At 33.8% G+C, this 12579-nt stretch overlaps 1 protein-coding gene across 13 annotated transcripts in view; it reads left to right on the plus strand.

Moving 5' to 3' along the window:
• Window positions 1-4820: 4820 nt before the first annotated feature.
• LOC130860693 (caspase-12-like) overlaps window positions 4821-12579 on the plus strand; it is a 100984-nt gene continuing 93225 nt past the window's right edge. For 12 of the 13 annotated variants that reach the window (XR_009055505.1, XR_009055507.1, XR_009055506.1 and 9 more), the window contains exons 1-4: window positions 4821-4994; window positions 5916-6167; window positions 7447-7506; window positions 7673-7750. Coding sequence is in view for 5 of the 13 variants with exons in the window: in XM_057749242.1 (XP_057605225.1) it covers window positions 4988-4994; window positions 5916-6167; window positions 7447-7506; window positions 7673-7750 (397 nt within the window). In the remaining 8 variants the exon portion in view is untranslated. Of the gene's footprint in view, window positions 4995-5915; window positions 6168-7446; window positions 7507-7672; window positions 7751-12309; window positions 12423-12579 lie in introns of those variants that run through there. The other variant, XM_057749246.1, reaches the window with a different exon arrangement.

Here is a 12579-nt window from a genome sequence, read left to right on the forward strand (position 1 = left end):
ACAAACATAGAAAAAGAAGAAAGAAAAAAAAGTATCAGTGTAGTCAACTTGAGAAGTCAGAAAAATAATGAACCACTTAGAAAATAGAAGAGAATAAATAATAAAGATTAAAAAGAAAAAATTAATCAGATGTAACAAAACAAAAAATTGAACAGATCACACACACAAAAAAATCCCCCCAAAACTGGGCCTTTAAAAAGAGACTGATCAAATAGCAGACATTCAGCAAGATTGAGTATGAAAAAACAGAGTTAGCACAAAGACAATATTAGAGATAAAAAGGTACAATAAACATAAATACAGAATATCCGTAAGAGAATACAAGACATAACATAGATGGGATTCTAGAAAAAGTAAATTGAAAAGATTAATACATAAAGAAATGAAAAGCCAAGTGGATCAATCAACATTAAATTTTCTTTGTCATATCTACTGCAAAAAAAAAAATTAACAGAACCAAGTGATTGTAGAGAAATGTCTTACAAAACTTTTAAGAATTTGATAAGCTCAGCTTTAAATAAATGCTTCCATATAAGGAAGAGAGAAGTAAACTCCTTAAATTGTTTTACAGGGCTAGTACAAAACTGATATAAAACTAGAGAAGTAGAGGCAAAATTAGAAAAATGCAGGCTGATTTTTCAGTAACATTGATGTAAACAATCTAAATAACAGCAAAGCAATTCCAACCATATATGAAACATTACTAATATTTTTTAACCAGCTAATATTTATTCTGGGAATGCAGTTATATTTTAATGATAAAAATATCTATGATAGCACTCCTCAAATTAAGAGATTAAAGGGAAAATTGTGATATTTTAAGAAGTTTAAAAGGCATTCAATAATATTCAGAATTCATTCATAATAGAAAAGAAAAACTTAGAAAAACAAAGAGAAAAGCAATCCCTTAATCTAACAGCATGTATCTAATAAGAACCTGCCAGGAAAATAGGAATAGAGGAAAAACACTTAATATGAGAAAATCTATAGCTTTCTTAGACAGAAATATTAAAGTACTATATTTAAATAAAATACAAATGAAAAAAAAAATCAGTCTTGCACTAGACTTCCAAGACAATAAAACCAAAAGTAAAAATATTTGGAACCCAAGAAACAACATCACTATTCCTGAAAAATATGATTTTACTCATTGAAAATTTCTTAGAATTAATAATATAGTCCCATTTGCAAGAACTGAGTCAATTACAACATTTAACAACATTCTTATATTCAAAAGACAACCAATTAGGAAGTACGTTACTTTTTGCTTTTTTAAAGCCTCTCTTTGCAAAAGCAACAAATATAAGATACCTAAAGAAAACTCTCAAATAGTTGCAAAGTATATGAGGAAAAATATTTTTTAAAAATATTGAGTAATATAAAAGAAGACTTGGACTTGCCTGGTGACACAGTGGTTAAGAATCCACCTGCCAATGCAGGGGACATGCGTTCGAGCCCTGGTCCAGGAAGATCCCACATGCCGTGGAGCAACTAAGCATGTGCACCACAACTACTGAGCCCATGCACCTAGAGCCAGAGCTCCACTATGAGAAGCCACTGCATGAGAAGCCCGTGAGCCACAGCAAAGAGTAGCCCCCGCTTTCTGCAACTAGAGAAAGCCTGCATGCAGCAATGAAAACCCAACACAGCCAATAAATAAATACAATAAATAAATTTTTTTAAAAAAGACTTAAGAATGAGGGATAGATCACCTGCATTAATAAGATAAATAAATGTAAAATTTTCAATTTTCTACCTAACTTAATCTATAAACCCAACAGAATCCCAAAGAAAACCTAACAGAATATTTTCTTGAACTTGACAGATTGTTTATACTGTTTGTTTGGAAGGTAAGATAGTAAGAATAGCTAAGAATAGAAGTGTGGGTCATGAGCAAAATTCATGTTTTGAAGGTAAAGACAACAGATTGGATAAAGTTTTGAGAAAGAAAAAAAGGATTAAACGTTTTACTCTAAATAACTGGAACAATGAAATTGGTTTGAATAACTGTAAAAATAAAAAGGAAAACATTCTCAGCAGAGGCAGATGGGAGTTGGGGGTTGAAATGTCAAGATTGAGATGTCAACTAGGCATTCAAATAGATGCTTGTTGGCACTGGCTATATGAATATATTATTCAGGGAACAGGCATAGGCTGAATGTTAAAATTGTGAGTGCCTTCTATATATAAACAGTATTGAAAACCAAAATACTGGATAAGGCTGCTAAATAAGTAAGGAAAAACAGAGCAGAGACCAAAGATATGAATTAAGTGGCAAGGGTTACTAGAAGAAGCAGCCAATGAAGTAGCAGGAGACTCAAGATAGGGTTGTTATTTGGAAGGCAAATAAATGAAGTGTTTAGGAAGACGTGCAAATATCACTGTAAAATGCTTCTATAGGTCAAAAAAGCTATTGGGAATTAAACATTTAATCTGACAATGTGGAAGTCACTGGTTACATTAATAAGAGTCATTTTGGTAGGGGGCTAGAGGCAAAAGGGTGATTGGAGCTGGTTCCAGACAGAATAAAGAACATTTGGAGACAGGAAAGGTAGACTGAGTTATGGAGAAATGAGATCAAGAGAAGGATTTTTTTTTTAACATGGGATATCATAATGTGTTTTTATAGTTATAGTAGTGATATGACTAAATGGAAAAATCAATGATGTAAAAGAGCAATGGGACTGTTATTAAACAATGTCCTTGAGTAGGTGAGTGTGAGTAAATAGAATGAAGAAAAGTGATGGCTTAGCCTTAGATAGAAGTACAGGAAGGAAAGCCGAGTATAGTAGACTAGGTAATTGTGAATTAGTAGATCTTGAGACTAGAAATATTCTTTGGGATAAAATTATTTGGGATATTGGGCCCAAAGAGAAGGAAATGTAGTCCAATGTATCACTTTTCCAGACAGACTGCAATATATACATAGCCAAAAATAATATAAATACTTTTCATTGGTTCATTATTATAACAGACAAAGGACAGAAGACTTGGTTGTGGATACACAAGTGAATGAAAATCTTATTAAGTTGACAATGTAAAATAAAAATATAGGTTAAAAATGTTGGTATAATTGGAGGTGAGGAAAAAATGGAGGAAATTGTATAAGGACAATTATCTTCAACTTACATAGAAGAGAACTGAGCTACTGAACAACACTGATGGAAGAGGAAAAGAGGGTTAAATATATTATTTAATATTTAAAATTGTGATATCATCAAATATTAGGTAGAATAAGATATAAATGAGGCAGTGTAAGTGAACTGCATCTCATTTTTCATGAAGTAATCAATGACATTGTTTGTATTTGATATATATAGGAAAATAGAGGGGTAAAATAGGCACATTTTTGGGAATTCTGAGGAATATCACCAGAAAATAAAAATAGAAATCATTTTGGGAAGTGGCATGTAGGCTATAAGATCAGAGATGGGGAGAAATGTATTGGAGAACATGGTTTTTATTAAACACTTTACTACTGGATTAGTTGCCTTAAGTATGCATTAATTTGACAAACCATTTAACATTATAATCTATCAACACTTTGATACTGTATAGTCATCAACAATGAGATAGTTTTCAGTGTGTTGTGTTGACTTTTTCAAAGGTTTGTCACCCATTGTCAAACTGTTAAAAAGTAAATTATTGATAATATGAGAAAGAAGTTATAGATAAATATGTTTGTCAGTTATCTATTGTTGAGTAACAAATTACCCCAAAATTCAGTGGCTTAAAACAATAAGCATTTACTATTGTTCACAAGTTGACCAGTTAACGGGGTGGTTCTTTTCTCTGGAATTAGTCATATGTCTGAGCTCACCTGCACATAAGGTAAGCATCTATACTGACATTGTTGGGACCTCCTACGTTTTTGGAAAGCATCTGGCTTTGGGAAGTTTAAAGCTGGTCTAACATAACCTTGGCTGAGACAACTGGGCTTTCCTCCACGTGATGTCTCTTATTCTCTAGTAATCTAGGCCAGGCTTATTCACATGGAGGTTCAAGTGTTCAAGAGGGCGAAGTGCACAATGCTTCTGAAGATCTGGGCTCAGAACTACGCAATATCCCTCTATTGCATCATGTTGGCCAAAACCAAGTTACAAGGCCAGTCTGTAGTCAGAGCAAAGGTCATGGATACAAGGAGGCCAATTATTTTGGCCATCAATAAAATCAGTATTGTAATATGTGTTTTCTAAAAGCATAGAAAAAAATTCACAAAGATGTAAGCTAAAGATACAATTGTATTACATGTTTATTTTGTTTTATGTTTGTAGGGTGAAATTAAAGAATCTTACTCCATTTCACAAAATTTTCTGTTTCATTTTCATGGCAAATTTCTATCTATTATTTTAAGAAATTTTTAAGATTCCCTTGTGCATTTAACAAATAAAAATATACACATGAATTTCATGGATAAACAGTACCCAGAACTGACAAAATAGCAGATGAGAGAAGTAAAGAGATCCTTCTTCTGGGCTTTTAAAAATGTATGGCAGTTCTCAGGCAGTTTCTTGCTCCCCATCCCCTCAAAGCTTCCAAGTTCATACTTCAATTCCAGGGTTGAGCAGACATCTGTCAAGTAAGGCACCCCTACCATTTAGTAGCTAAGGGGTGGCACAGAGACAAATAAGAGTCAATTTGACTTGTTAGCTATGTTAAAAATAGACTGGAAAACAGAACATAGAAACTTATGTTTGTGCCTCTGTGTGTGTGTGTGTGTGTGTGTGTGTGTGTGTGTGTGTTTATGTATTTCATTCTGGTGACTTTGCTACAGTAAGGAGAAAAGACAGCAATCCCTTCCTGTTTTCTAAAGGAGAGAAGCTACATATCAGGTGAAGAGTCACATTGTATTCTGGCAAAGAACAAGAGAATCTGAGAAGCTACAGTTTCCTTTTTAGGTAATAGCAACACTTTGGCCCACTGAAAGCAAAGAAAGAAGGCTGCTTTCATTTTCACTGCTTTTCCTACCCAGAGAGCTGGAGCAGCAATGGCTGGTGAGTTGTTCCAGTTTTTCTGTTGCTTATGGCTGTGTTTGGGGGGAGTAACAGCTCAGGAAGAAGGAATGGGTGAGAGGAGAAGGAGCCATGAAGGGAGCATGCACCAGACACAACTATTTTACTCTGAGACTGTAGGGATGGAAGCTTGGGGCACAGTAATGCTAACAAAGTATTTTAGATAATATGTTACAGCTTCTTGGAAAAAAAGGAAAATGTAGAAAATCTGGACCTATGTTCTTAAACCTTTTTTGTTGATTTTAGGCTTTTCTTTGGACTTATACTGACCCAGAATTCTCACCCAAGTGCTATCTTGTCACAGTGCTATCTTGTCACAGTAAAGATGCAGAATAAATTGAGTTTCCTCCATATTTCTGTTCTCTGTGTGAATTTTAGTTTATAACAATGAGCAAACCAGATACAGTTTCTGCTCCCTGTCCATGGAAACAAAAATACCTTCTTTTACAGGTGTAATATGTTTACATTTTACTGCTATACATATTGAATATAATGTATTTTTAAATTAGGTTTTGATAACAATGACAGGAAGTGAAGGCATCATGGGTGATACAAAGACTAAACTGAGTCAGCCAGGTCTCACTGACTTACAGTGAAGTTGCTTCACTTTTCTGGACCTCAGTTTCCCCATTGAAAAAAAAAAATTAGAGGATTGAACATCCACAGGTGTTAGTCTAAGTGTGGTCCTCAGACTAGCAGCTTTGGCACCACCTCAGAAATTGCTGGAAATGTAAATTCATCAGCTCCACCTTGATCTATCAAATAATAATTTCTGGGAATGGAGTGCAAGAAGCTCTGCTTCTCAAGCTGTTTCAGGAGATTCTTTTTAAAATTTGAGAACCACTAGCCTAGAATCAGGTATCTAAGCTCCTCTCCATATCTAAAATCCTATCGTTCTCACAGAGAAGAGACCACTGAAAGATGATCCGGTCAACATGGTGAAGTTGATGGCCAGGAACGTGCTTGATGGCATTTTTGATGATTTGATGGAAAATAATGTGTTAAATAGGGGTGAGTTACAAAGATTAGGGAAAGAAGTGAACCACATTGTGAACAGGACTGGAGACCTGGTTGATGATCTCACTGAGAAAACGCAAATAGCAGGCAAAATATTTAAGGACCATTTCTTCAACCCCAAGAAACAACTCAGTTTAAGTGAGTATCTCAGTAAAGGGCTAGTAACTTGTTCTTTATCTACTATCCTTATGCGTTGTTTTGTCTTATTTCTTTTAGCAAGTGGAGAATATGCTATTCACATTTCTAGCACCTTCTTTGCCTATCTTATTTAATACCACAAAATATCCTGATCTATCCCAGCCCCTGTTCCAGCACCCCCAGGGACTCTACACTGCTGCACATTTTCATTTTTTCTTTAGCAAGTGTCACTTTCAATCATTTGATAACATTCATTTATTCATTATATCATAATTTCCCTTCTAAAATATATGCTCAATGAGGCATGAATCTTTGCTCTGTTTATGAATATAGTCCAAGTCATGGAAATGGCACCTGACACAGATTATGTGCTGAGTAAATACTCATTAAAGAATAAATGGTGCTGGTGCTGATTTAAATTAAATAATAGTCTTTAGCTAATCTGTGCTAATACACTCTGGCCATACATTGTGGCTTTTAGAGTCATTCCCAGATATAGAATGATCAATAGAACAAAATCCACCATCTTCTTCTTAGCTGTGGACTAATTAGCCCAAGGGACAAATTTCTGAGAACCTGGATTTCTCCTTGTTAAAGGAAGACATAGGGAAATTGAAGGTTAGAGGAACATAGATGTGTCTTTCTCTCTAGAGCATGTGTTGGCACACATTTTCTTTGATGAGCCAGAGAGTAAATATTTTAAGCTTTTTGGACCATATGGTTTCTGTAACAGTTACTCAAGTCTGATGTTGTAGTATGGAATCAGCAATAGAAAATAGGTACAAAATAAGTGTGTATGTGTTCCAATAAAACTTCAGTTACAAAAACAGGTGTCAGGCTGAATTTGGACTGTGAGCCACAGTTTGCTGACCTCTAATTCAGAGTAAAATTATATATGAGGAACACCCTCTGGGACTATTTTGTTATTGTTTAAAGACTAACTTTTGTATAATGATATATTTTTCTTCCTCATAATGAAAGATGCTATTGAAGAAAAACCTTGATTAAAGAATATGAATATTCCTTGAACTACATAAGAGGAAGATAATGAGTTCTTTTTTGTTTCAGAGAAAGTCCGCCTCTTTCACTTGGCAGAAAGTTGTAGTCTTCTAAAACAAACCTGGACCTTAGAGAATGGGCCAAATCTCCATGCTTTATAGAGTAGTCAGTCCCATGCTGAACATACTCATTTCCTTGTCAGTACAAGGGAAATGGTTTGAAGTGTATAGATTCTATAAACTTAGTTCTGCTAACAAATTTTATTTTCATGTTATTTCAGGATCTCATCCTGAAAATGAGAGTGATGAATCTGAGAGCACTGAATCATCTTCTTCGACAGGTAACTGCCTCCAAATCTCACAAGTGAAAATTCTTAGACCTTTAGTGCTGTCAGAAGGTATTTCCTTAAAAATCTAGAAATCCTATGCTCTCAGTCAGTTTTCATCTTTGGAAATAACCTTCAGAATAGAGCATTGATCCTTAACTTTTTGTTCATTCCACTTCAGAATCTGAAGATGAAAGTGAAAAAAGTGGAGACGAGGAAAAAGTTGAATCAGCCCAGACACTGGCTCTCCCTCCAACAGGTAACTGCCACCAAACCCAGTGGCTCATGGGAAACTTCATTCATTACTTGGAGTAAGATAGTGGTACAGTGTCCCTACGTTATAGTGGAAAGACCACTGAACTGAGGCTCATAAAATCTGGCTTATTTCTCTCCTCTGCCCCTAAAAAAATCCCTTTAAATTAAGGTTAGCATTTACATCCCTGATATTCAATTCTCCTAAGAATATAGAAGTTGAAAGTGAAGATTTATGAAACTGAGAAGAATTCTAGATTGCCCCAGGTATCTGTTCTAACTATGATAGATAATAGCATGGACACATAATGACAATATTAAGCAAAGACATACAAAGAAAGCTCCTATAGTGCAGTAGAAAAAGAACTGAGGTAAAACCCAAGAAATCTGTAACACTGAGGCCATCAATGCCATTGATTAATCGTATTATCTGGTATAACCAACCTTTCTGAGACTTGCATTTTTAAGTGGGATTGATAACATCTTTAAAAGGATTCATAAAACATCAAAGATATAGACAACTACCAATTGCACAAAACAGAATAAGGATGTAGTTAAAAAAATCACATTAAAAAAACATACTATGAGTCACACATACTATGTGGTCACCAAAGAAACTGATGAATTATTGGGCCACATTAAAGAACCATAGCATACAGAAGCAGGGTGGTGATAGTATTATCTTCCGAGTACTATATTTTCAAAAGTTATGGAGAAACTTACAAAGGAATAAAAACTTTGTAATCTTTATTCATTGTTCTAGCTGCCATGCATGATATATTCATATATTAATTGCAAATCTACTGTATGCTCTTTTAGTTAATGTGTTTATAGCAGTAAGCAAGGTAAAGTTCCTACTTTCATACAGTATAGTGAGAGTAGATATATAATAAACATGCAAAAAATAAACAATATAATTTCAGAAAATGTGCATGAGAAAAGAGGATTAGGCCATAAAAAGAGATACTGTTGTTGATGGGAGGAGTGCACATGGGTCAGGGTGAACAGTTATGAGAACTCTTTTGATGTGGTATTTCAGTATATATCTGAACAATAGGGAGGGAATTGTGCCAAACTTTAAGGTAAAATCATTCTAAGGAAAGAGGAAACAAGAACAATGGTCAGGAATGGTCTTGCCATGTAAAAGAGTAATAGAAAAGGCTGGTCTGGCTGGAAGGTAGGAAATGAGGGTGAATATGGGTGGAACATCTGTTAAAGAGTCAAACTGGGACTGCCATACCATTTGGGCTTTTAAAGAATGGGAAAGAGTTTGGATTTTAATTGCAATAGAAAGCTTTTAGAAGTTTTTGAGCAAAGGAGTGATAAGTATAGAATCAGAAAATTTACTTGTAAGCAATTTGAGTGTTTCAGTTGAGATAATATATTTTAGGCTGGGGTTGTGGTAATAGAAATGATAACAAGTGGTTTTATTTGGGATCCATTTTGGAGATAGAGTCAACAGAAACTACAGATAGATTGGATGTGGGCTAATGAAAGAGATGAAGGAGTCAAGAATCATTCTCGGTTTGGGGCTTGGCAGCTGGGTGAAAGATAATTACTGAAACAAAGAAAACTTGTGGTTGAGAGAAAACTTAGGAGAAACAGATTTGTAGAAGAAGATGATATCAGAAGTCCATCTTTGTATGTTTAGTTTAAAAAGTGTTACATCCGAGAGAAAATGTTGAATAAACAGATGAAGTACAACTAAGGAATTCACAGAGGAATCAGGGATGGGAATAAATTCATCAACATTTAGATAGTATTTAAGATGATGGGACCACCTAGAAGAGGACACTTAGGGAGATATGTTGATAGAGAATAACGGAGACTCCAATATAGAATAATCCCACTTTTGGAGGTTTGGCAGAAGAGGAAAAGCCAGCAATGAAGACAGACAGATTAAAAAGAATGGCTGGAAAATGCAGGATCACAGAAGCCTAGAGAGCATTTTTCAAAAAAGATGTGTTCATCCATGTTAAATGCTAAGAAAGCAACAAATAGTCAGTGGTAACTTTAATAATGAATATTTTGCTTAAGTGGTGAAAAAATTAGCCATTTTTTGCATACAAGAAAATATCAGAGTTGAAGAAATGAAAAGAGTGAAAATAGACAATGCCTTTAAGGACTTGTGCTGAGAAGTGGAGCAGAGAAATGGAACAATAGATGGAGAGGAAACAGAGTCAAGGGAAGGTGTATTTAAAAGATAAATTATTATGATGCTAAAATGCCAATGGGAATAACACAGAAGAGATAGAGGGAGAAATTGATGCTGTAGAAAACAGGGCTGAATAAATGCTTGAGTAAAGTTCCTGTGTGTGAGAGGGAATGGGACTCAGAGCATAAGTAAGGATATCACCCTTAGATCAGAGGAAGAATGTTTTTCTTTTTAGTAGGAGGGAAAGAACAGTAGGTTGGTAGAGATGTAGATGATTTGATGAACTTGTTGACTAAAAGGATGAAATCATTTTTTTGGTGCAATAATGTTATTTATTTATTTATTTATTTAAAATATATGTGGATCTATTCTGTTTCAAATGCTTTTCCCATTTACATTGTTACATAATATTGAGCAGAGTTCCCTGTGCTACACAGTAGGTCCTTGTCTACCTGTTTTAAGTGTAGCAGTGTGTACATTGCCAATCCCAAATTCCCTAACTATCCCTCCCCCCACTTTCCCCCTAGTAACCATAAGTTCATTCTCTAATTAATTATTTATTTATTTACTTAAATTTATCTATCTATTATTTATTTCTTTTAAGTATTTTTAGTGGAGTACAGTTGATTTACAATGTTGTGTTAGTTTTGGCTGTCAGAAACTAACAGAGTCAGTTATACATACACATATATCCACTTTTTTAGATGAGTCATTCAGAGCATTGAGAGGAGTTCCCTGTGCTATACAGGAGGTTTTTTTTTTTTTCCTGATTAAACTTTCCTCAGTTTACTGTAAGCTTTTGAGTAGTATTCAAAATTCCAAAAAGTTGATTCTGACAGTTTGTGTCAGTTGAGTAATATCAGTGGCTTTTATTGGGGAGACAGAATTTTGGAGTTCCCTACTATGCTATTTTCACTGATGTCTACACTGTGCTCAAATTTTTATTACTTTCTATAACTCTATAATTATTTCAAATTAAAAAGTATAAAACCCCAAAAACCAGAAAGCTGTATCTCCCATATATATTTGATAAATTATTAAATGAACCAAGTATAATAAGAAATAAAATACTAATAGCTGAGGAATAAAGTACTATTTAAAATATATCTATTTTTGCATCCTTACAATATACAAAATGTTAAACTACAAATATCTTGTCCTTTTTTGTAAAAATGTTGGTAGAGAATATGATAGCATTAATTATGTTACAAACTATTGTTAATGTGGATTTATTCTACTCTTTCCCAATATGAGACATTAAGTATATTTACTATTGTCAAAGTAGGTGAGCATGGCTTCAACCTTAAATGCAATATATATATAAATATATATATTTTTTCCATCTCTGGAGATGGGACTAAGAAAGTAGAGCATATGTTTTTTAATGTAAAAATAGATAAGATAATTTGAACACAGCAATTACCTCAGCTGCCTATCAGTGTTTTTTCTATTGAGACAGTGTTGTTTTCTGTTTTTATGAGAAATATTTAAATTGTAGTTTCCTTAAAGAGGCATTTATTTAAAGTGTAAAGTAAGTGCTGATTCTGCAATCGTTGCTAACTGGCAGATTTCCAACTTGCTTGCTGTGTTGGGAGCCTTATTATTTGGTTATTATTCCTTTTTCCTTTGTACTTCAAATTTGTGTAACAAAAATATATTAAACTAAAATTACACTTTCAAATACATAATACTATAACTAAACTACTTTCTAGGCTTTACAGATTCTGCAAATTCAACAGTGACAGATTTTGCATATCAATGACTCTTTTATGCCAGTTAGTAAGAATCATGTAAAGGTTATTTGTGGTACTGGATTTCACTTTAATAAAATAAAAAATAATAATAATAATTTTTATTTTAAGTGTGAACTTACAACATAGACTTGAAAATAAAATCACAATACATTTTATTCATTTTTTAAATGTATGTTTTAAGGTATACAACATAGTATTTTAATATACATATAAGTAGTAAAATAATTACTACATTCAAGCTAAATAACATATCCATCTTGTTACATATTTACAATTTTTTGAATGTGGTGAGAGCACCTGAAATCTACTCTTAGCAATTTTCAATATGTGTTATAGTATTATTAACTATAGTTGTCATGCTGTGCATTAGATCCCTAGACTCCTACATAACTGCAATTTTGTACTTTTTGACTAATATCTCCCCATTTCCCCTACTTCCTCATCCTTGGTAACCAGTATTCTATTCTCTGCTTCTACACATTCAAATTTTTTAAGATTCCATGCATAAATGATATCATGCAGTATTTCTCTTTCTGTGTGTCGCTTATTTCACTCAGCATAATGTCCTCCATTTTCATCCATGTTGTTGCAAATGTAAAGATCTTCTTTTTTAAGGTTGAATTTATTTGATAATTTATTTATTCATCCATCTGTCAGCACTTAGGTTGTTGTTTCCATGTCCTGGCTATTGTGAATAAAGCTGAAATGGACATGAGAGCACAGATACCTCTTCCAGGTACTGATTTCATTTCTTTTGGGTATATGCCTAGAAGAGGAATTGCTAGATCATATGACAGTTCTATTTAATTTTTGAGGAACCTCTGCACTAGGTTCCATAATGGCTCTACTAATTTTCATTTCCACCAACACTGTACAAGGATTCTTTTTTCTCCATACCCTCAACAACATGTTATCTTTAATCTTTTT

Source organism: Hippopotamus amphibius, chromosome 9 (assembly GCF_030028045.1).
Source record: "Hippopotamus amphibius kiboko isolate mHipAmp2 chromosome 9, mHipAmp2.hap2, whole genome shotgun sequence".
Lineage (NCBI taxonomy): Eukaryota > Metazoa > Chordata > Mammalia > Artiodactyla > Hippopotamidae > Hippopotamus > Hippopotamus amphibius.